Below are 25954 nucleotides of genomic sequence, written 5' to 3'. Positions count from 1 at the left end.
CCTGTTGCAAGCAAAAGTGCCCCCTCCTCCGGGTACAATAAATATTTTCCAATCCAATCCAAAATGTGTGGAACCCGAGACTGCCGCAAACTCTTATTTTAGTATGAATGGCCGTATATATGCATGGGAGAATGAGTAGTTGCAGTCTACAAACACGGAAAGCAGTAGAATATTTTCAGACAGTCTCTGGTTTTTTTGTGCCATGGATTCCACAAGATTTTGGAAACCGTCCTGTGAGATTTGATTTGCCCTATGAGGATACAAATGCATCACTTCATGTCTGCAGGTTTGACCCCACCATCTGCAGCCTTAGCAGACATTCAAGATTAATTGAACTAAGCTGTGTTTTTCTAGTCTTTCAACCATCGGTGGCCTTGCCTTGGGTAAAACAGCCACTGTCCAAGCAGCATGTGAACGGGTGTAAATTATGTATGATGTAAAATAGCATTTCATATTCAGTAGATGTCCTTTAAGTGAATGGATGTGGATGCAATGGCAAAATTGCAATGTAAAGTGCTTTCAGTGGACAGCAAGATTAGAAAAATGCGCATTCACCTGCCTCTTGATTAGGTACACCTGTTCAATTGCTTGGTAATGAAAGTATTTAATCAGTCAATCATGTTTCAGCACCTCCATGCATATAGGCGTGTAGACATGGTCATCACAACCTGCTGAAGATCAAACCAAGCATCGGAATGGAGAAGATATGTGATGTAAGAGACTTAAATGCTGGTCCACTGTGATTTTCAAGCACAACCATTCAAACCACAGAGTTATGTGTCTGAAATCCCCTGGTCATTGGTACGAAGAATACTTGAATCAGGCTGCCTGTAACCAACACTCATGTCCTGGGCAAAGTCACAGAGATCACATTGTTTTTCTCCACTCTGATGTTCGATGTGAACATTAACTGAAGCTACTGACCTACATTTGCATGATTGTGTGCATTGTGCTGCTGCCAAATGACTGTAAATGACGAGCTGATTGGATGATTGCATGGATTAGCAGGTGTACAGTGCAATTGTCTGTGAATAACACCAGCCCGTGGTGCTTTTTTTTCTACAAATCACTTTGGAGCTCTTTCCATACCACTGTATTGATTTTTTACTTTGAAGAAACAATTCTGTAGCAGGGTTGTGACAATCAGAGGCGGAGTTTTAAACCGTATGTATGAGCAGCCAGATTAGAGCAAGATTCTTCTGGTAATTGGTGTGTGATCTTCCCCTAAATCAACATTTTACTCTGGCTTAGTAGCAGCCCCCTCTAATAGGCTATTAACTGTGTGTGTGCGTGCATGTGTGTGTTTTACCTGTAAAACTGACACAAACACTCTCTGGTGTCCAGTTTGCCAAAGGGATGAATGTTGATAACACACTATTTTGTTTGTCCAAAGGCTGTCGATGCTGTCTTCTACTGACACAAATCACTGTGTGTGTGTGTACTTGTATTTCTTCATTTTTAGGAGCTTTTCTGACATATAAAAGGACATTGTCAGGACTAGTAGTCCCTTAATGGAGACCAAAAAAATTGTCCCATAATGAGGCGGAACCTTATTTTCCGAGGAACTGGTTAAGTTTAGACCTAAGATTTGAATTGTGGTTAGGTTTGGGCGTTCGGTTGGTTATGGTTAAGGTTAGAGATAATGCTTTTTTTAGGCTGTCAAAATGGGTGGAAGCCAATGCGTGTCCTTGAAAGGATAGCTGCACATTGCACAATTTGTGCGTGTGATTGACAGGTTTGTGTGCATACTGTAACTTGAGGAGTTATTGTGACAGAGTGGTCAATCCACTGCACAACTGTGTATCTCTCCTCATCTACATGGTGAAAGGCATCCCAAGATTGAAACAACCGCCAAACATACCAGTGCATCCTTCCCTCCCTCTCTCTCTCTCTCTCTCTCTCTCTCTCTCTCTCTCTCTCTCTCTCTCTCTCATTTATTTGTGGAAACCTCCCTAATCTCTGAGCAGAGTACAGGTGGACTATATCTGTCTTCTTGTGGCAACAGACCCTATGACTCTGTAAACAACCCTCAGTTTAAAATTCACCCCTTTTAATCCCATCTTCTTCCCCATTATTGATGCTGCCTCTGGGAGGAAAAAAAAACTAATCCACCTTAGTCCTAGTGTGGAAACAACCCCTCCTCAAAATCAGCCCATCTCCTGGAGGGTGTTCAGACAAGCATTCAAATACAAACACAGATTTAGTCACACACCTGTGTGTGTGTGCAAGCTTACACTCAGGCACACTTGCAGAGTATACGTGCACCTACACTAATCCTCTGCATAAGCCTTTCCAACAACCCCCAAACCTTGCTTTCCCCCATTGAGTGTTATCACCCCCCCAAACCCTGTCTCTCCATATTGGGTTTTTTTTGTCCTCATGAGGGCAAATGAGTGGGAAGAGCTCAGGGTGTGTGTGCCAGTGATAGTGCAGCCACCACTCTGGTGTCAGGAGAGCTGAACTGGAGCTGTCTCTCAGGGTTTGTTCTGTCACAAGACACAAAAAACATGTTGATACACACAGTCGCCCAACATGGAGAATATAAGATACAGCTGTAAATCCAAATACTTCCTTCACACTTCCACTACCGTCATTGTCTCCACATGGTTTAATTAGTAAGACCAGAGTCATCATAGCTGTTCCAACAACTACTGGCACATTCCATAGCTCTCAAACTGTATGCTTTTTTGTTTTGTTTTTAAATTTATTCATACATAAAGGAAAGAGAGATTATGCCTTTACCAGAATGGGGAGTGTGAATATGAAAAAACTTTTGTATTTGCCAAAAATACTTTCAAGCAAGTGCAATTATGTCAATTTCTGTATTTGTTGCATATTGCATTGTTGATTTAAAAGCCACTTTATTTTTCTTGGATAGGTTGGAGTTGGAAACTGACTGCATATATTATATTGCTCTTTCAATCAAGCTTGAACATAAGTACCACATTCCTCCCTTTTGCAACTCTTTTGGCTGTTGTATGATGCAAACTAGGAAAAGGAGATACAGAGTGTGATGTGAAGTACTGCCTGACCCCTGCAAACTTTCAGGATACAGCATTGTACAATAAAGAGAAGTTAGCTACACCTAAAAAAAAAAACACCTTCTTCTTTCCTGCTTCCCTTGCTGGTGCAATACTCTATGTCCTGTATAATCTGTGGCCCCGGTGGACCTAAATTCCCATGGAGCCCTTTTTTTTTTATCTTGGCTTGAATACTGAATGTCCCACAGGGCAACCACAGACTTTCAAGTTCAAGTTCCAGCTCAGCTTTCTTCTGTTTGATTGTACCCACTGAGCCCTTGGCCTGGGGCTAAAGGGTAAGTTGTTAATATGTGGCTAACTTTTTACCACAAATATTCAGGAAGCAAGGGGAAGTATTTACTGGCTCTCTGAAAATGTGCATGTCCATGACTCCATGGCTTGGTTTGATGTCATTTTAAATCAAAGCAATAATTGGTTGCGTTTAACCCTTTGTGGATTTATGGAGCAGTATCTGAGCACTGAGAAGAGGTTCTCAGATGAAGGTTATTTGTCTTCCATTCCTCTGAGCTGCATATGTTACCCCCATGTCAAGGTGTGGTATTTAAGCCATGTCCACAATGGGGAGACTTAGTGGCAACAGAAGTCTAATCCTGAACTGGCAGGGGTAAAACCTTGCAACTAGGGATGTTTGGCATTTCAGCACATTGAATTACTCTGGCAGTCAAAATGAAACAGAAGCTAAGAGGAGATAAATTGTAGACGGACACATATTTAATTGTTGTTGTAATTTCTACTGAGCCAGAGCCACTGGGGCTATGGTGGTAGAGTGAGTTGTCTTTCACCTGGTTTGATTCCCAGCTTCCCCCAATCTACATCTTGACCTGTCCTTGGGCAAGACACTTAAACCCACGTTGCTCCTGAATGGGTATTAAATATGTGTGATCGAAAATTTGCTGCACATTGATGCACTGTATTGTTTTGCTTATTTGTTCATTTATTTATTGTTGCTGATATTTCTGTGGACTTTTTTTTTTTCTTTTAAACAAACACTCCTGTGGCTACATTTTGTCAGGTTGCTTGCAATATTTTGTGTTCTGTCTTGTGTCTTTTTAACCACTGCTGCAAACCTAATTTCCCACTTGAGGGACAATATAGTATGTCTGAACTGAACTGAACTGAACTGAACTGATCTGTATGAATGTGTGAGTGAATGGGTGAGAATGAGTGACTGCAAATACTGTAGTGTAAAGCAGCTTTGAGTGGTCATCAAGACAATTTACCCAAATTTACAATGTCTAAAGCATTTGACAAAATTGATTTATTATTGATTTAATCAACTATTTTAATACATTTGATCATCAAAAGGTGATCATTTCTGTTAAATACACAGTATATATACAGTACTGTGCAGAAGTCTTAGGCCACCATTAGATTTGTTGTTTTAGCAATGCTATAATGTCAATAGAGGATAATTATTTATATTTCACTTTACTGGAACACATCCAGAAAATATGTCTGCAGTTTTTTTTTGTTTAAAAAAAAAACAAAAAAAAAACATCCTCTACAGGTGTCAAGTATTTAGCGTGATCTAGCCTTACACTTGACCAATAAAACAGCTCTGTTAATACTGGAGTGGAACCTTAATTAATGTTTAGAGCTGAAACGATTAATCGATGAATCAATTATTAATCGATCACTAAATTAATCAACAACTATTTTGATAATCGATGAATCATAATTACATACACATGTTGCATGAGTTAAACTCATTGACAGCTCGCTAAAGTATAAGACCAGCTTTAAGTCGCATCGCTTCATTCCAAATTCCAATGATCACAGAATTTGACAGACAGAAAAAACTACAGAGCTGGTGGTGTCTGAAACTTTTGCACAGCACTGTATGTACTGTTTGATTTCCTCTGAAGAACAGAAAAAATGGGCGTCGGTTATTATGTAGAAGAGAATACAAGCACATGAAAATAAGGATTTTTGAGTCCAAAACGAGAATACAACTCATGGGCACTTGGTGTGCAGAAGGCTAGAGATTGTGGAGATGGTTTGTGTTGTTTTCGATTTTCCTGTTGAGTCATTTATCACAGTAATATTTCTCTCCTATTAGCTCATCTAGTGGTAAAATATGGACTAATAAAGTAAAGTGAAGCGTGTGCATGGCACTTATCAGTTTAAAACAGCGATCACTGCTCAGATAAGAGTGCCTAATGACAATGGAGATTTGCTGCATGTTGAGGGCATTTAAGAAAAACTGTATTACAGCTGTTGACACAAACAAAGTTGATCATGGTTTTAAATACATTCTTAGCACTGCGGCTCCAAATACTCCACAACCCCATTTTCTAAAATGACGTATACTCCTCATTCTTCCTCGTGGCATCACCCTGTAAGCAGCTCAGACCATAAAGCAGTGTAGTTAACACTGTGACCACTGATTACTCCGGTAAAGGTGTGCTGTATGTGACCTTGCCCTCTAGGCATGGGCTCCATTTGAGTAGTAATTGGTGCTTAAATGCCACTGTGTACTGCATGGACTAAAATATTATGGAGTTCCAGCAGTCCATCAGCATTCAGATTTGTTAAGTGCCCTGTAAAATTCAAAGGTCGCTAATTTAACAACAGTGACATTTAAAACGGGGAGTAATGCATTTTGGTTATTATTACTGGCTTATTAGAGCTTGCGTTGAAGCTAAATAATTTAAATTGTGTAAAAGTATGTAGATATGTAAGATGTTGAAAGTGTAGTGTGCAACTTTTGAACATTAACAAACGTCAGTTCCAATCAAACCACTGTTAAATGAGTTCACACAACGCTGATGAAGTCCATCAGCTCCACACGACTTTTTCTGTGTTTCTCAGTATAGTGGTCACCCGCTGACACTTCTGCACTGCACACAGGAACTGATGTGTTTTATTTAAAGAGAGAAAAAGGCAACGGCAACATTGTGCTGGTTAAGTGAGGTTGTAAAGAAGCGGTGATTTAAAGTTTCAGAAGTGAATTCTGCCCAAAAAAAGTTATCAAATCATGAAAAGCAGCACACACTTGAGTCAACAGCTGACTTCATATTCATCAAAATAAAAATGGATGTGTGCAAAAACCCTGAGTTGTTTTTCTTTCTGCCTGCAGAACTTTGACATCTATAAGGAGTCGGCAGAACAGTACAACCAAGCAGCGACCAAAGCTGAGGCTCGCATCAGGTAAATACTGTGAACATAATGCATTATTTTCTGTGGAAAGACCCAAGGAACGTTCTCGATACTGTCACGGCGTGCAGTTTGTGAAAAATGAACAGAAAAGAGTCTTTAATAAATAAAGCTCACAAAAATGCAAAGGGTATAACTCAAAAAAGCAGAGCATGACATAAAAGTTAAACAGGAAGCCAAACTGGACAACGTACACAAAAAAATAAAAACTTCAAAATAAAACAGGAAACCAGAAACAGAAAACCAAACATAAAGAACCAAAAAACCACGGTAAGGAAAAAAATAAAACAACAAAAAGACCAAAGCAAATAAATATCCAACTAAAAGTGCCCCGGAAAGTGCCCAGGGGTTGTGACACAATGCACCTTTACTGTCACTGACTCTCTTTTGCTGTGTTATTGTTTTTTTGTCTACTTTACTCAAAATACGTTTTCAGAATTCACCTTGAAACTGTTTATTAGTTAAATTTGAAGTCTCAGCTCTGACTTTCAGAATCAACAGTTTTTAGAAAGAAGATGTGGACAGGCAGAGTGTGAAGGCTGTTTGCAGTGTTAGGATGCTGTTAATGCAAACTCCACACCTCCGGAAACTGCCTGTCAAAACAATGTTTTTCACACAGTGGTGGGGCCTGGCTATAAATGACTATTATCACCTCTCCTGTCGTATATATCAGTGTCTCAAAATGTGTCAGCCCAGAAATGCCAATAGCCGAAAGAAAAAGGGATCCAGTGTTATTCATTGGGTGTCATTATTCTAATTACTAAAGGTGATATATGTAAAATATGTACTTTTAATTGAAACTGTTACTGCAATCCCAATTCAAATGGTTGCCACATTTAAAAATGGAAAGAAAAGGAAATAAGATGCTGAATTCATACACAGCGTAACACTGTGTTCATGCACAAATACACTGTCCCATCATCATCTCTTGTGCACATTATTTGGTTGGTTTTCAAGTGTCAGCAACAGAGATTGATAGTCAAAGTGTTTCCATCATATGTTGATGATTTGAGGAGATGACACTGAACTTGTTTTTCTCTTCTGGTTGAGACATTTTTGAAGGGCATCTCCGTCTTTCGGCTTCTCCCTTTAGGGGTCGCCACAGCGGATCATCTGCCTCCATCTTGTCCTCTCTGTTGTGTCCTTTTCTGTTACACTGACTGTCCTCATGTCCTCCTTCACAACATCCACGAACCTTCTCTGTGGTCTTCCTCCTGCCCGGCAGCTCCATCTTCAACATCCTTTGTGCATTATAATCACTTTCCCTCCTCGTGCTGCATGTGACCAAACCATCTCAACCTTGACTCTCTTACTATATTTCCAAACCGTTCAACCTGAGCTGTCCCTCAAATATGCAAATTTCTAATCCTGTCCATTCTTGTCACTCCCAACGGGAATCATCAAAGCATCTTCGGCTCTCTTCAGTTTTAGACAGTGCCACTGTCTCCAAGCCAAACATCACAGCGGGTCTCGGTACCGTCTTGTAGTCTTTCACTTTTGCTGCTCTCCTTCTGTCGCACATCACCCCTGACACTCGTCTCCACCCACTCCACCCTGCCTACACTCTCTTCTTCACCTCTCAATTTTACTCTGTTCATTTTGCACCGGACACAGCGTCTCTTTTAGGTTTTCATTTTTTTTTATTTTATTTTTCTGCCGCTAGCTGCTCTTTGCTCACTTTGCTGGCGTCCTGTGTGTTGAATTGCTCCAAGCTGTGTTATTGGTGGCACAACAGACCAAAACACTAAACAAAAACATAAACACAGTTTGCCGCTTTTTATAAATGTATAGTGGTGGCACCATTGTCATCAATGAAGCCAGTATTTCAATATTTCAATAGAACTTGTTTCTTTAATCTCTGATGACACATCGTGTTTGTTACATATTCTTTCTTACATATTTTTCACGTCTAATTATTCTCACAGTGACATTTAATCTTAATGATACTTTTTTGTGATACCATGTCAAGATTTCAAGCATGTGGAATAACCTGCCAATTTCTGAACACGTTTCAAAAATGTCATATGAATTAGAAATTATTATTTTTTGGGCAATCAGTGGTGTTAGGTTAAACCTCACCTGCTGTAAGAATGTCAGTTTCATTCAACAGTGAAGTACAACCACGCTAACACTTCCAGACTGTTTCGGGATTTTGCCAATTTTCACCCCGGTATAACACCTATCATCACCCCTTTATGAAAGGAGAGAAAGCCAAACATCTCCATGAATCCGATTTAGTCAGAAAGCCATTCATTTTTACCTTTTCCCATTTACCTGGCATTGATTATTGCAAAACTGATAAAAGGTGCTTGATTCATTCGGATATTTTTTTCACACACATTCTTCACCTTTTGCTTTTCATTAACACATAAACCAGTTGGTTTTCTACCTTCTCTCTTACACTTTACTGCACACGCCATTACAACATGTACCTCAATTTAAATTAAACACAACTTATTAGACAACTTTTCCCCTTAAAATGTATTTAAAATTTTGTCTCATGGAACAAAAACTGTGAAATGTCCTGTAAGATTGAATCATGATTAATACATTGTAATTAGGGCTGTCAGCATCGATGTATTAACTGCGCTTAATTAAAGGAGCGTGTCGGAAGTGAGAGGAAGGGGGGTCAGTAGGTGTCACTTTTTTAAAAATAGCCAATGATCGTTGTGTAGCATATTGTTAAGCTTTCCTGCTTTAGCTCCGGGACTGTTGTTGAGAAGCTCAGGGTAGATTATTTATCCAGGAACCATGATCCTCCACATGAGGGTCGCGGGGGTGCCAATCGGGGGTGCCAATCCCAGCTGTCAAGAAAGGCAGGGTACACTCTGGACAGGTCGCCAGTCCATCACAGGTCCACACATAGAGACAAACAGCCATTCACTTTCACAGTCACGGTTAATTTAGAGTGTCCAATTTGCCTAATCCCCAAATCTGCATGTTTCTGGACTGTGAGTGGAACCCGGATAAAGCCCATGCACACACGGGGAGAAAATGCAAACTCAGAAAGACAATTGTTCGTTATTTTTATCAGCAGATGAAACACACAGGCGCTTATGGATGTGTCATGCACATTAGTGACTTACATCGTCTCTGCTAATGCTTACTATGCCCAGTCGCCAACGTCTTATTCTCACACATACTCAACTACACAGCTCTTAAAGGAGGGTGTAACCTCACGCTTATTTCACTCCTATTCTATAATAATAAATCTGTAATGAAATGTGATTAATTGCAATTCACTGTTTAACTTCTCTAATTATTTGTGATTAAGAAAGAAAATGATACCTCTTGAATCAAATAGAATTTAATAACTATATCTGACAGATTAATCACAATTGATGAATTTAGTGGTTTCTTGTCTTCATACATTACACACATTGATAAGCCTGAGTAAATCATCACACCATTAAGGGATTATTTACATGGTCCTGATCACAAAAATATCTCTTGCATCAGTAGGCTTAGCATGTTAAGACTAACCTTGTGAAGACAACCTTCTAACTTCTCCAAGGACACTCGCTATATGACATCCTTCTCTCTAAAGACTAGGCAAATGTGAAAGTTAATGTTTAAATGCTATTATGAAGATGATGTGGTCAGTCCAATTCTTTTTGCCAGCTCTGCATTTATGGACAGTGACCTCATCTGTGACACCGTCACCCTTATACACCTGCTCCATTAAATGTAACAGCATTTACTTGCGGTCTAAAAATCTGTGCAAATCAAATGATTATATTGTCAGGGATTTGCTGTTGTCCACAGCTGGAAGAGGTTAGAAAGAAGAGTCCAGCACCAATTTGCTGAAGGAACAGCATTTCGTTGAGCCATAATGTGTTGATCATTATTTTTTAATGCTTGTGCACACACAAAACATACACACACACACACTCACATACAATAATCACACGAATGTCCACTTCCATTTATTATGTTCTATCTCTACCAACGCACACACAGGCACATTTTGTATTCAGGCAACCATGTGCTCATCATGTTCCGTCAGCATTTGGGCAGTGTTTCATTGTGCTGTGGTCATGCTGTCATTTCACACTACACTGACCACCCAGTAATTATTCTATTTACCCATCACTGAAGGTGACGGGCACCGTGGGGGGACTGCGCCACTGACTAACATGTTATGTCGCAACAATAGGTCTTGTATCTGTCTTACAGTTTCCCCCTCTCTTATTGCCTCGTATTCCTAAAACAACTTTATATCTCAATCATTTCGCTTTCCTCTTCTTCACCTGGTCTATTCATTTTTTTGATGTGTTGTTGCTCCTGCAGACAACACATTAGCTGATAAACCTAGAAATGTAGCTGTAGGATATGCTTAGATGAAAGGTTGGTTAAAGGTGAGTCAGAGTGAGGGCTTTTTTCAACATTTCTGCTTCTATGGGAAAATCACCTTTGTGTGAAATGCTGGTAAACAGTATGTGAATTACATACTGACTAAATATTAACTGATGGTGGGTTTTTATTTTGCTTTAAGTTTAAATAGACAATGGCTAGATATGAAATGTACAACTTTTGTACCAGTAGTTATTATGATAGAGATTCCAGTTAAAAGGCTGAAGAGGCTGAAGTATGGGGTGATGTGTCGACCTTCATATCTTCCAATTAGAGGTCCTCACCCACCCACCCACCCACACAGAGCTAAGGCTGCCCCGAGTTGGCCTCAGAATTACAACAGAAAACAAACCAAAAGAAACCACAATAATACATAATGTCCATAAAAAAACAATAGAAACATTAAAAGTCCATAACTGGAAAAAAACTTAATGGTCACAATGTCCAGGGACAGACCATGACACATGGAGGGTATTTTGTTGATAACAAGATGGAATCCCCTCTTGTATATTTCCCTACACTCCTGTCCTACACTTGACAGGACACAATCCCAAAATATTATCCTCCAGTGATTAATATAATATATATAACATAGTGTCATTGGTTGCTCAACTTGTGCAACTACATGAGACGTTTAAGAGAGTTCTTTTATTAGCCCTGCCTTGGGGTGCGAGACAACCCATATTCACCAAAAATACTTCACTTAAGAGACCCACAACCTTGCAGTTGAGCTTACCTTAAGATCTAAAAATCCATTCATCCTCTTAAAAACCTTGCTGCCCTCAAAGTATTTGCAAAGACAGAAAATAAGCGAACCTCAGGTGGATATCTATGTGAGGAGTCACCACAAAGTAACTGCTGACAGTTTGTAGCTAAAAGCTTACTTTCCTGTGGGTTTGTTATGTCTTCTTTATTCTCTATGTGTGTCTACTCGTGTGTATGTGAGTGTAGTGTGTCCAATTAGTGCAACAGACAGGTAGCTTACTGCTGGGATCTCTGTACCCCCCAAAGAAACAGACTGCTTGTCATTACCAGAGACAGGACCTGTCTGCACTGTGGTCTAACAAAGATTTACCATTAGGACAGAAAGGTGCAGTCGCTTACACATTCTGCCTCCCTGACTGCCTCTAAAGAATACAGAACATAAAAAAGACACACAAAGTCCTGCGAAGAATCACAATCACAGGCAGGTCAGACTAACTCATTCATGGAGTTAGACAGGTGGAGAAATAGACATATGTCTCCTAAAATTACTTCACTAATGTGTGATGTACAAGCAACAGGTAACAGGTAAACAAGGGCAAGTGGTCATGAAGACACCAATAAGAATCTGAATATCTGTTTTGAAGCCTCCAGAATCACAGTTTAGCCGATACCATGTTGACTTATTGCAACATCGTGCTTTATTGTCTAGAATATACAAAATGTGCTGTTGAAGAGGATACTAAACTTTTGAGTGAGAGGCTTAACTTCTCAAGAAAATGTTTTTCGATGTTTTAAATTCAGTGAAAAGTAGGCTCACCTTCCATTCAGATGTCCATTCAAGCGGTGTTCTTTTTGCAACCAGCTTAGTCACACCTGGTGGCTTTTCAGAATATTTTGGCTTCTGAATAGGTGTTCTTGGGAGAACTCGAAGGCTACGTCCATTTTTAATGTACAATCACTGCACTTACCCTTGATAGCAGACTAGTCTGATGCCTGGTGGTGGAGGTAGCTATTGGAGGTAACACCTGGTACCTTTTTTTTGTGATCAATTTTTTATTGAGAGAAAAAAGAAAAAAAAAGCACAATATACACATTCACATCATAAACAGTGTTTTCCTTCTTCTCCCTTTTTTCTCCTTACTTCCCCTCCCTATACAGTAAGTGCAAACAGAAAAAGTCACTTGTACATTTGCAAGGAGGTAACAGTATTAGAACCCCTCCCTCCCTCCATCCCCCCCTCCCATAAGGCGACTTCCCATGAATCTCCCACCCAATACAAACCATTTACCATTTATTGATCCCCCCTCTCAATTTCCAGTTACTTTACAGATCAATTTATTACTGACTATTCCCACCCTATAAAAAGACCCTCAGGCCCTCATTATTTACAAATCTCTAAATGGTACATAAACTGATCATGTGAGGACATGATTGTTCTGTATCATGTAGCTTAAACTTAATATTCTCTTACCACAAAGTGTAATTTACCCTAATGTTGTGCATTGCGACAGAAACGTGACAAGGGACTGTAATTATTCAAGCAGTGGGCTATAATAAAATGTCAAAGCAAGATATCAGTGCAAAATAATGTGCAGTTTTTCGAAGAAAGAGTGAAGTTGCAAATGAAAGGACCACACAAATTAAATAACACACTTTCATCAGTGAAATTGCTGCGAATAAAAACACCAGCGATGAAATGTGATAGCAGTGAAACGCTTCATGGAACAATGTTTCCCCCCACCGTCATCCACGACCCGAGTGAGTCGTCCAAACACTTCCCTGATTGAAAAGTTATCAGCGAGGAGATGTCACACACAAACACACGTGAACATGTGCACCTTATCTTGTTCACGCACATCTCCGGATTTAATGAAACACTCTCCTTATCCCCTTCCCATCTCTCTCTCTCTCCCCCCCTCTATCTCTCTGTATGCCCACAAAGTGAGTTTGATGGGGATCAATCCACGGGGCTAACAGACTGTGAATACGTTGCTGTTTCCCTTCAGCACTTCAGCTGTCAATGTAAGAAGATACAGGGGGATTTCAGTCTGGAGCTTGTTGTTCTCTTTGATTGCTCTTCCCGTTTAAGACAGAGACTTTTTAAGTGTTTCCTGGAGTAAAGTGTAAACTTAATGTTTTGGCTGCTGTCATATTAGAGCTAAGTTTATACGTGTGCTCTGTCACTTGGCAAAGGTGGGATCAGCAGAATAATCATAGCAACAGTGTTATGTCAGTCCTTCACAGGCGTTATGAACTAAATCTGTATTTTGTGTGATTCTAAATGTAAGACTTCTGCTGTTGTTGTTGTTGTTGTGGTTGTGGTTGGGTGTTTTTCTTATAGCGGTCTCACAAAAGCTTTACAAAGCCTTTAACAAAATGAAGATGCATGCTCTGTTATTCCTTTTGATCTCAACCCAGCCATGACATCTTTGATCCTTTCCTCTTTTCTCCTCCACTCAGTGTAATATTAAAATGCAGAAGTACAATGCCATGGCAGCTGCTTTAAAGGAACCAAAAATCTTTGTCATCATTAATAACCATTCACAACACAAACAGCACCAACTTACACACGGAATAATAAAATGCTACGCCTTTGCAGTCATTCCCCTTTCTTCTTATTGCTTTATCCCCAATGTCACGCTTTGCAGCCAACCAGAACTTTCTTCATGAAAATAACACACTGTCAAGGCAAGAAATTAGAACATTTTTAACGTTTGGAGCCTAATCATTCTCCCCTAACTCTGTACGCGCTTATGCAAAATGTCACAGGCAGAAAGCAGTTGGAGCGTTGTTTTTCCGTTGTCTCCCTGTGAAATTTAGCTATCAAACTTGCAGGGGTGGCTAATGTTTTTCTAATAAGAGCTCACCTTTAATTTCAGTCAAACGAGGCATCCGGCACAGATTAGCAGAGGCAATTTTCTGCTTCAGATTCCATTATTAAAACACTCCTACTATCAGAAAGTTTCTCTTGTTGAATGGAGAAAAGAATGAGTTTTTTTTTCTTTACTCGAGCTTGGATTAATACCTTCAGGCTATTGTTCCTTTTATCTCCTCCTCTTAGGGAGTGATTCAGAATGCCAACCAGCTGTCAGAGAGCAAAGTCAAACATCAGCCAGTCATTTCATATTAATCAGGGATGTGCATTTCAAGTAAGAACACACCAACAACTTTGGGGAAATGATGTCATAGCCCCACCTCTCTAACTTAATCCTTACCCATGCTAACTTTCTATGCTTCTTCTCCATTGTTGGTGTATTCTGAGGCAGCAGTACAGCGCCACATACAGGCCTGGCATATATACTGCAGCATTTAGACGTTTTAGGGGGTTTCATGTGTGTGCAAACATTTCTCGAAACTATGACTAAGGAAAGTTCTGTTTCCGTGTGGTTAAGGTCTTTTCTCGGGTCAACAATTGCCATCCTCTGGCAGGAGAATGTGATAAGACAACCCACTGACTAATGCAACTTTAAAAATAGAAATCGTGACCCATCTCTTGTGAGCACATCTGAAACTGATCAACACAATGCCATTGTCAGTGTATCTGGGTTCAAGGTCCAGTGTGTAACATTAGGAGGATTTATTGTAAGAAAACAAAGCCCATTAATATGTTTGTTTAATCGCTTTTTTGTCACTAGTTCTCTCACACTGGACCTTAATCATCTCCCCATTCTATCTCATGCTGACTTCATGTCCTTTTTTTTATTTTATTTATTTGAATGAGAGCCATTCAGCACAAAATCATATGACTTGTACCAGTGTGTTATAATTACTTTATGAACGAACAAGAGCAAATATGCAGCTACTATCCTGAGCACCATGGGATGTGGTTATCACATGATGTGGCACAGGTAGAATACAGAGTGCGGTGGTTGCCATGGGTTACTGTTTGTCCATTCAAGCTGCGAGGGTTATTTGTCATTTGTCACTTTCCTCTCTCTCTCTCTCTCTCTCTCTCTGTCTCTGCATTCACTTCTCTTTTCATGAATATTCTCTCATCAGTGATTAGTTTAATCCTCTCACTCCACCCTTGACTGCACACACTAACACACATGCAAACTCAGTGTGAAGGAATTTTCCCTGTTGGTTTTCATGTGTACAGTTTATCTAAGTGTGCACACACACACACACACAATTGCTTTGAGGGATGACAGCAGGGCAACTCTCTGTCTCTCTTTTTTCGTTCTTGGCGTGTGTGCATGATTGAGTACATGACTGGTAGGCGGTCAGCGTCCCAAAATCACGGAGCATGTCTCATCATGCCAAATGAAGCCATGCTTTCGCTTCGTCAAATAAACACACATTCTTTGTATTCTTCTCTCTGTCGGTGGCTATTTTTACAGCTCAGACTTACATATCACCTGAAATATCAGATAGCTTCATGATATCTGAGCATACAGACTTATTTTATTATACTTTTTTTTCTATTTGAGAGTTAAGTAATCCCTCCTCGAATTTTTATCTCTGTGGATCAATAAATTGTTGAACATGTGTAATCAGTGGACAACAAGGTAAACTTTATTTGTGGATGAAGATCATGTGACATGAAAGCAGTCCCAGTGCAGTACAGCTCGTCTCGGTACACTTTGGAACGGTAGACCCTGATCTGGCTCGCGTCGTTGCTGCAGGGTGTGTAGCAAGGTGTATGTTCTTTCTTCTGGGCTTAGCCTTTAGTCCTCTCTCAAGGTACATTTATTCTATTCAACCATGTCACACCAAAGTGATGATTATATGCCAACCAATCAGTGTCTGGCTCCACATATTAGTGTCCAGATGACTGTGGTAAGAACCCCAACAGGAGGTTATTTTTGTTTCCTTCACAAACTTTGACCTTCAAAATGCAAATACTTGTGTAACGTACCAAACTGAACGTCATTGTACTGTTTGGTGAAAATGTGGCTAAAATTCCTGAACATAGGGAGAATTTCTTCTTTTCTCTTCTATTCACCTGCAGTATGGAGCAAGTTGCAGAAACTCGGAATGAAAGAACTGGAGGCAAATTCCCTAAGACATTACTGGTTTTAGCTGAGCTAGTCATGAAATTGAATTCCTCAAAATTTGTGTTAAAATGTGGTTCTTAATCTCAATGGGACTTAAATAAAGGTTGGATAAAAAAATATTAAACCTTTCTGTTCTAATGAATTCTGTTCTATTCTGTTGCTGTGTGTACATATGAGAGGTTGTACAGCATGAATGATAAGCTCTCTCTCTGCATTTGTGTGTATGTTGGTGAATGTGTGTGTATGTGTGTGTGTGTGTGTGTGTGTGTGTGTGTGTGCACGTATCCATATTTCAATCCTCCCAGTTATGAGTTCTGTCACAACACCAGGTAAATTACTGCAAGCAACAGAGCACTCAAGGATTACCCTCATGTAGGATTAACATTCAGTACCTCTCTCTCTGTGTATGTGTGTGTGTGTGTGTGTGTTTGTGGGTATGATTGTGTGCTTCTCTCTACACATGTACTGTTTGTGTAAGTTAAAAAAAAAAAGAAAGAAGAAGTTTGACTTTGACTTTGAGCTTCTTTGTCTTTGCATAATGTATGTCTCTCCACAGGCTGCACTGTGAGTTTACCAAACCACCTTAAACCATCTGAGGTGTTTTTGTTTTCTTTTGCTCATCACAAGCTCTAATGACACCCACCAGAAACTGTTAACGCTGCTGTTACTGCAGTTTCAACTACGCTAAACTTCAAGGAGTCAGCAGTGTTTACTCCCCTTTCCCTTGTCTCTTGATTTACTACTTCCAGTATTAATCTGTTGTCGTGTCTGATGTTGATGAAATTTGAGTTTAGCTAAGGATCCATTTTGTAGTCGGCTCTATAATAATTTGATTTACTGTCTCAAAGCAACACAGACTCCAAATGAACTTGAAGATTTATATTGTGTTAACTCCATGTGGTACATAACGCTATCCTGGGATCGCATTATAATTAACATTATTAAGATTTTTGTTTATTAACAACCTCATCTCATCATCTTAGCAGTGTTGTTTCACCGTCTTTCCAGAGGTTACCACATCTGTCGCATCTATCACATGCAGTATGCTTTAAAGGAAACACTTTTGCTAACAGATGCAGAGTTTCTGTGAAAATCTGGTCTCATTAAGACCTGCAGTACTAATTTAGCATCAGAGAAAAACTTCACACATCACAATTGTTCAAAAATATAACAAATACAGCATGACGTTAAGAGTATGGCTCACTATCTGGCAATAAATCAACAGTGGATAATACTATTCTACCACTTCTTATTGATGCAGCACGACTTGCAGGAACATATGGATTAGACCTGCTGCTTTTGCGGCCTCTGTCAAAACACACAATGCAGTGTGAGCTGCCACAAAGCAACCACAGGCTGATTGTGGCCAAAAGATTTGAGCACATATAATGGATGTTTTCAGCTGCCTGTGCCGAGTCGTAGTAGCTCTGACCCTCCTTTCTACCCTCTGTTTCCAGTCCTCGCCAGGCCGCGTCTGTGTGCACTGAACTACAGGCCAAGGTGCTCCAGTGCTTCAGAGAGAATCCACAACAGACCCTGCACTGCTCCAGCCTGGCCAAACAATACATGACCTGTGTCCAGCAAGCTAAGAAGGTAGATGATGGGCTTCATACTGGATGTGTGTGTGTGTGTGTGTGTGTGTCTCGTATTTGTGCCAACATTATAGTTCAGCTCCCTATCCTTTAAGAAGAGTTATTAAATACAAATAAATGCCAGACAAGTTGATTTAGCCTATCAACTCCACATTCCCACACTACACACAGAAGGTGATTTGTTTTATGGCAAAACGGACAGAGGCAACAGCAATATTGGTAATGTGAGATGACCGCAAAATAGGTTGGAGTCTGATTGAAAACACAAAATAAGTGCCCATTTAAAGTTTAAAGAATTAATTTCTATTGCTCAAAAAACCTGATGGTTCAGCAGTTTGACGGGATAAAAGCTTCTTATCCCCACCCGTCCCTGTGCCGCTGCTGTATACTCACAAACGCTCCCTCGGTCAGGTTTGATAGTATTGATTGACAGAGCCCATTTTCAGATGCAGGTCGTGGCATACAAACAAAGTAAGGTACATTTTGTTTACAAAGACAAACAAAAATCACCATAAGTTGTGCACTGTGACTTTAAATTTGCTCCCACAAACACTGCAGTTAATTAGGCTACATTCACACCACTCTTTCTATTTGAGAACAGCATTTTCATCGTCAGAACTTATTTTATTAGACTAAAGACAGTGTGAAACTAAAAGGGAAGGTGAATTTTACTGGAGCTTTTTGTTAACAGCTGATACTGGGGTTGTAATGGCTAAGAAGCATTCAGGAAGGAACTGTAGGCAACAGCAACATTGTATACAGAGGAACACATTTTTATCTGTCCACACTAAAATGCAGCCCTGGACTTTTCTTATTAAAACATAACAAGCAGTGTTTTTAAACTTCCATTTTTTAAGGGGCTCTAAAACACCAGGGTAGTAGGGTTGGGATTCACAGACCTCACTATACAATATGATACGCGATACGTGGTCCACGATACCAGTAACATCAAGATTTCTGTCTAACTGAAGAAAACAAAATCTCTGTGAAAGGTTAAAAGTGTGGGATTTCTCTATTTATTCCCAACATAGGGAACAAAGTGTGTTAAGTCTATGTATTGAACGTGGATGGAGCATCTGTTAAAGTAGCTTTCTCTGTCATTATCCCACTGTAAACTCCTTCTTCTTAAGACCTAAAGTGGCAGGGATTGTTTACTTTAGAGTGCCTTCATTTGTTAATTAAAATATCAATATTTCAGCCAATGTATCAATTCTTATATGGCACAAGGAAGAGTCACGATATGTCAATCACCAAACCGATATTTTGACCCACCTCTATGCAGATGTATCCGGTGGAAAATTAGTGCGAAGCACAGGTGTAGCCTTAGATAGATATGGAAGGAGCATGACAGTAACACTGACGGGGGAATTTTATAATATAAAACATAAAACCTGCCCGAAAATATGTTTCCAGAAGGTAAAGCAAAGTTTGGCGTTTTAATTACATGCTTTCTATACTGTGCCATATTTATTGTCTATATGTTGTGAGGTCAAGTCGATGAGAGATGGTTATTGAGAAGATATTTTTTTAGTCACAAGGCACAAACAGTGTCTTGTAACCTTCTGAATGGAAGATTACACCGTTGTTAATGTATTAAAATCAAGTTTGGAATGCGGCACTTTGTAATGCATTCTGCTCTCTGCTGATGCTTTCACACATAGCGTTCAGACCCCGCACTTATCTACAAAGTGCTTATTTTACCCAGTTTCTCTATCAAAGAACAATATTGAATGGAGCAATTTGCACATTATTATCCTGACAAAATGTACTGATATGGCTCTGTGACAGTGGGGCTTGGTTAGAGCGACGGCTGCTGGAGGAAAGGAGGGAGTGGCTCAGCCGGTGATCAGACAGCTGGACAGAATCAGGTAATTAGTCAGCTATATAAGCATGTTTGTAACCTGGTTCTGATCTCTTGCAGTAGGCTGGGTCCTGACGCGGACACACAGAGAGAGAGAGAGAGAGAGAGAGAGAGACGCAGAGACAGAGAGAGACACAGAGAGTGAGGGCAGCGCAGCGCAGCAGAGCGCTGACATCACAGCCAGCCACAGCTGACTGCTTTTGTTTGATTAATTGTTTTCAGTTCACAATAAACTGGTATATTTGCTCCCTCAACGCCGCCTCCTCGTCCTTCCCGAACCCCAGTGAGTGGGAAAAGCTCACAGTGGCGCCTGAACAGGGACACATGGAAGGACAATCTCCGCTGTCGCTGGCCCTTCAGCACCTCGCTGCGATGCAGGAGAGCACCACCACGCTGCAGCAGCAGCAGTCCCAGCTCCTCGCGGACATTGCGGCGTCACAGCGGGACGATCGTGCTCTCCTGCGGGAGCTGCTGCAACGCCCGGCTGCCCACGGCGCCGACCCGGAGCCCGGTCGAGGACGGTCTCCGGCCGTCGCCCTGCAGCGGATGACCGCGGAAGATGACCCGGAGGCATACCTGGACATATTCGAGGGCACGGCGGAGGCATGTGGGTGGCCGGAGGAGGAGAGAGCGCTTCGGCTTCTTCCCCTGCTCACCGGCGTGGCGCAGCTGGCCGCGCACAGCCTGCCGGCGGCCGCGCGCCACGACTATACACAGCTGAGGAGAGTCATCCTGGACCGGCTGGGCAGTACGTCGGAGGGACACCGGCGGCGGTTCAGGGGGCTCTCCTTTGAAGGAGCCGGGCGCCCCTTTTCATACGCGCAGCAGCTCCTGGACGCAGCGAGGCGCTGGCTCCAGCCGGGGACCCACTCCGCTGAGGACGTCGTTGGACAGGTGGCGCTGGAGCAGTTCATCGCTGGGTTACCATCGTCCACAGCCAATTGGGTCCAGTGCCACCGCCCGGCCAACATCGAGGCAGCGATCGTCCTCGCGGAGGACCATCTCTCTCTTCCCCGGCGGAGCATGAGGGAGGAGACCAGACCAGCGACGATCCCTGCCAGCCGTCCCACTCCAGCCCCGAGGAGGAGGTTCCCAGCATCGGCTCCTGCACCACACCCACACACACACACACACACACAGCCGGAGCATGCATCGCTCCGGTCGTCTAATTACCCTCTGCCGTCTTTCCCTCAGGGCCCAGCCTACGTGTCTGATCACCTGGCACCCCGGGGGGCTCCTCAGACGCCAGGGCAGGTGTGCTGGCGGTGTGGGCAGCCCGGCCACATCAGAGCGGAGTGCCCGCTCATGGAAGTGGGGCAAGTGGTTAGGGTTGCCGGGCCGCCGGCCCCCTCCCCCGGTTCGGAAGGGACGTACCGTATACCGGTATGTATACAAGGGGGTACACATCAAGCTCTGCTGGATTCTGGTTGTGAACAGACCATGATCCATCAGCGCTTGGTTCGACCGGGGGCATTGTTGGAGGCATCGTGGGTGAGGGTGAGGTGTGTGCATGGGGATATTCACGATTATCCGGTGGTGGCTCTGGAAATTTATTTTAAAGGGAAAAAACATAGAGTAAAGGCTGGAGTTAGTACTCGCCTCACGCACCCTCTAATTTTGGGAACAAATTGGCCGGGGTTTACGAGCTTAGCAGGGGAAACCATGAGGGTGCGGTCACGTAAGTCAGGGAAATGTGAGTTATGTGCTGTCCTTAGTGGTGAGGCGGAGGTGCCGCATCCCGACGCTGCTGGGGGGGGGGCACAGATGGCGCCCATGGAAGATTTTCCCCTAGCACAGTCTCGGGATGAGACCCTCCGCCACGCCTTTGACCAAGTGATGGAAATTGATGGTTGTCCGGTTCACCCTAACGCAGCACTCTCTCACCCCTACTTTGTTGTCGTTAAAGACCGTTTATACAGAGTGAGTCGTGACGCTCGAACAGGGGAAGAGCTCTCCCAGTTGTTAGTCCCAAAAAGCCTCCGAGAAACTATTTTCCAGGCGGCTCACCACAACCCCATGGCGGGTCACCTCGGATATGATAAGACACTGAACCGGATCATGGCCCGATTTTACTGGCCGGGCATTCGGGCGGATGTAAGTCGGTGGTGTGCATCCTGCCGCGAATGTCAATTAGTCAACCCTCCGGCCACCCCAAAAGCGCCCTTGCGCCCATTACCATTAATGGAGGTCCCTTTTGATAGGCTTGCCATGGACCTCATCGGGCCATTAGACCGGAGCGCACGGGGATATCGCTTTGTATTAGTTCTAGTGGACTATGCAACGCGATATCCCGAGGCAGTACCCTTGCGCAACATCTCGGCAAAGAGTGTTGCACAGGCACTGTTTCAGGTCATCTCCCGAGTTGGGATCCCGAAAGAGATCCTGACTGACCAGGGCACATCGTTTATGTCACGTACACTACGCGAGCTATACGAATTACTGGGCGTCCGCTCAATCCGGACTAGTGTGTACCATCCCCAGACTGATGGCCTGGTGGAGCGGTTTAACAAAACGCTAAAGAACATGATTCGTAAGTTCGTACACGAGGATAGTCGTAATTGGGATAAATGGTTGGACCCTCTGTTGTTTGCAGTGCGGGAGGTGCCCCAGGCCTCCACGGGTTTTTCGCCCTTTGAACTCCTGTTCGGCAGAAAACCTCGGGGTGTCTTGGACCTGGTTAAGGAAAACTGGGAGGCGGGTCCAAGCACCAGTAAAAATGAGGTACAGCACGTACTGGACCTGCGAGCAAAACTCCATTCACTGGGTCAGTTATCACGGCAGAATTTGCTCCAGGCCCAGGAACGTCAACAGCGGCTGTACAACAGAGGGGCTAAACTTAGACAGTTTTCACCGGGAGATAAAGTGCTTCTATTGCTACCATCGTCTAGCTCCAAATTACTCGCCAAGTGGCAAGGGCCCTTTGTGGTCACACGGCGGGTGGGGGAGGTTGACTATGAGGTTGTGCGTTCTGACAGGGGTGGAGCAACACAGATTTACCACCTTAACCTCCTCAAAGCCTGGAGGGAGGTGGCGTCTGTTTCTCTGGCCACCACGGTGATTGAGAGAGATGAGCTGGGACCGGAGGTGACTAAATCAAACAGGTCGGCGCCGGTCCCCGTTGACGTTCATCTCTCGCCGGGCCAGAGAGCAGACGTGGCCTCGTTGCAGCGGCAGTTTGCCGACGTGTTCTCTCCCCTGCCAGGACGCACAAACCTCATACACCACCACATAGAAACTTCCCCGGGTGTGACAGTGCGTTCACGACCCTATCGCCTGCCGGAACATAAGAGGAAAACTGTTCAGGCAGAACTTCAGGCTATGTTAGAGATGGGAGTAATAGAAGAGTCCAACAGTGACTGGTGTTGCCCCATTGTTCTTGTTCGCAAGTCTGATGGGTCAATACGGTTCTGTGTGGACTACCGTAGAGTCAACGAGGTGTCCAAGTTCGATGCCTATCCAATGCCCCGGGTCGACGAACTCCTGGATCGGCTGGGCACGGCTCGCTTTTTTACGACACTGGATTTGACCAAGGGCTACTGGCAGATTCCCTTGTCGCTAGAGTCCAGGGAAAAAACGGCCTTCTCCACTCCGTATGGTTTGTACCAATTTGTCACGCTTCCATTTGGGTTGTTCGGGGCCCCAGCCACGTTCCAGCGCCTCATGGACCGGGTGCTGCGGCCTCACTCTGCATATGCTGCGGCCTACTTGGATGATGTCATCATTCATAGTGAGACCTGGGAGCAGCATATGCAGCAGGTGGGAGCAGTGCTGGAGTCCCTGAGGAGGGCGGGGCTCACGGCCAATCCAGGGAAGTGTGCAGTTGGACGGAGGGAAGTACGGTATTTGGGGTACCACTTGGGGGGAGGGCAGGTGCGGCCACAGATACAAAAGACCGCAGCGGTTGCAGCCTGCCCAAGACCCAAGACCAAAAAAGAGGTTAGGAGGTTTCTGGGGCTGGCCGGTTACTATAGGAGGTTCATTCCGGCCTTCTCGGAACTGACCAGCCCCCTAACCGACCTGACCCGAAAAGGTGCCTCAGATCCGGTCCAGTGGACGGAGCCGTGTCAGCTGGCGTTTGAGAGGGTTAAGCAAGCCCTCTGTGGGGAGCCACTTTTGTACACACCTAACTTTTCTCTCCCTTTCATCCTGCAGACCGACGCCTCGAACAGCGGGCTGGGGGCCGTTTTGTCCCAGGAGGTGGAGGGGGTCGACCGCCCCGTACTGTACGTTAGCCGGAAGCTAGCTCAGCGGGAGGTGAGCTACAGTACGGTGGAGAAAGAGTGCCTCGCCATACGGTGGGCGGTCGGTGCCCTCCGCTACTATCTCCTGGGGCGCCCATTCACCCTCTGGTCGGACCATGCCCCGCTCCAATGGCTCCACCGCATGAAAGATGCCAACGCGCGGATCACTCGCTGGTATCTGGCTTTGCAGCCTTTCCGGTTCAAGGTGATCCATAGGCCGGGGAACCGCATGGCCGTGGCCGACTTTCTCTCCCGCTCTGCGGAGGGGGGGGGGAGTGGGCTTGCGGCCGGCGGGGTCCCGGCCTAAGTCGGGCGGTGGGGGTATGTGACAGTGGGGCTTGGTTAGAGCGACGGCTGCTGGAGGAAAGGAGGGAGTGGCTCAGCCGGTGATCAGACAGCTGGACAGAATCAGGTAATTAGTCAGCTATATAAGCATGTTTGTAACCTGGTTCTGATCTCTTGCAGTAGGCTGGGTCCTGACGCGGACACACAGAGAGAGAGAGAGAGAGAGAGAGAGAGACGCAGAGACAGAGAGAGACACAGAGAGTGAGGGCAGCGCAGCGCAGCAGAGCGCTGACATCACAGCCAGCCACAGCTGACTGCTTTTGTTTGATTAATTGTTTTCAGTTCACAATAAACTGGTATATTTGCTCCCTCAACGCCGCCTCCTCGTCCTTCCCGAACCCCAGTGAGTGGGAAAAGCTCACAGGCTCCAAAGTAGATTAAAGATAAAAGGCACGAAACAACTGGTGAATTTGGCAGTTTTCACAGTTGATAAAAGAAAGGCTCATCATAAAAGTAATCAGTCTTTTTAAACTGGTTCCAAAGATCCATTTGCCAGCGGGACGGTGCTCACTTAAAAAGAAAAAAAAAACTAAGTGTATGTTTTTTTAAAGGGTTTTTGTTAGCATGTGCTGTATGAATTGTGTGGGTGTTTTAAAGAGTAGAAACACGAGGCACTTGGAATTCTGATTTAATGTCTTTGTCAGAGTGAGTGTCCAAAAGAAAGAAAAAAAGAATTTGATTATCATGAAAATTTGAAGAACTCCATTTAAGTGTACGCTCCATTACCAGTACTAGTCTTGCAACTGACGACATGTTTATATGCGCCATCGAAATTTCACTGCACAATTTTCTACTTTAAATTATAGGTGCGCTGTGTTCTCTGCACGCCAAATCACTGCATTTATAAAAGTGGCTTTTTGTTTTGAAGTTGTTATCCGTCGCTTTTTATCTCCAAAATCTTTTCTATCTAACCTTTATTTACCAGGATAGAGAAGAGTGACCTACACCAATCTTTTTTAAAAAGCTGGGATATTCAGACTGACCTTTAATATTTCTGAAGAGTTCCGTCCTATAGGCTCAAACTAAAGAGGCGTATAAATGCGTATTGTGGAGTTAAGATTTAAATGTCTAAATGTGAAAGATCTCCTTCTGACTTATCCAGCCATCTTTTTGTTGTTTTATCTGCTCATCTTTGGCTCCTTCATGCTGCTGTCACTGTTGATCCATCTCCTCCTCTTTTAGGTTCCCACTCTCCTTAGCTCCCTCTTTTGAATTTTAAATCTTCTATCACCGGTGTATTAACCAGTACATTAGCTCTGCTTTGCACTGTTTTGCTATCGTGTCAGATGCTATCATGGTCATGCTCTTCTCTCTTTGTTGAACACTAACAGTCACACAAAAGAAGGTTGTAATGTTGTGCTGTAGCTTTAGAGTAAAAAAAATCCTGAAACAACTTACTGATATGTGAATTATACCCCCATTTTGAATAGTGGGAATGGGAATTGTATTAATTGCCTGTACTGCCTATTCCTGCTAATTTTAGTGTAAAAGAGGCTTCAGAGACTAGATTGTCACAAATGGAGGATTCCTCCACTCTCTCCTTTTCCTAGGCATGTCAAAGAAGTATGGTGGCCTTCACATACCAGAAAGGATGTCATTCTTCTTCTTCATTTGCGTTGCAAACTTCTGCCTCAAAATTTAAAGTGACTATACTAGTACAAAC

The 25954-nt window shown here is 43.1% G+C and overlaps 1 protein-coding gene across 2 annotated transcripts in view; it reads left to right on the top strand.

The window, feature by feature from the left end:
• Window positions 1-25954, top strand: part of LOC131460996 (MICOS complex subunit mic25a-like) — a 70158-nt gene that overhangs the window by 31146 nt on the left and 13058 nt on the right. For both annotated transcript variants that reach the window (XM_058631952.1, XM_058631953.1), the window contains 2 exons: window positions 6121-6191; window positions 17710-17845. In XM_058631952.1, coding sequence (XP_058487935.1) covers window positions 6121-6191; window positions 17710-17845 — 207 coding nt within the window. The remainder of the gene's footprint in view (window positions 1-6120; window positions 6192-17709; window positions 17846-25954) is intronic.

Source organism: Solea solea, chromosome 6, assembly GCF_958295425.1.
Source record: "Solea solea chromosome 6, fSolSol10.1, whole genome shotgun sequence".
NCBI classification, from domain to species: Eukaryota; Metazoa; Chordata; class Actinopteri; order Pleuronectiformes; family Soleidae; genus Solea; species Solea solea.
Note: the sequence above shows the minus strand (reverse complement) of the source record. Positions and strands in the feature narration are given on the sequence as shown.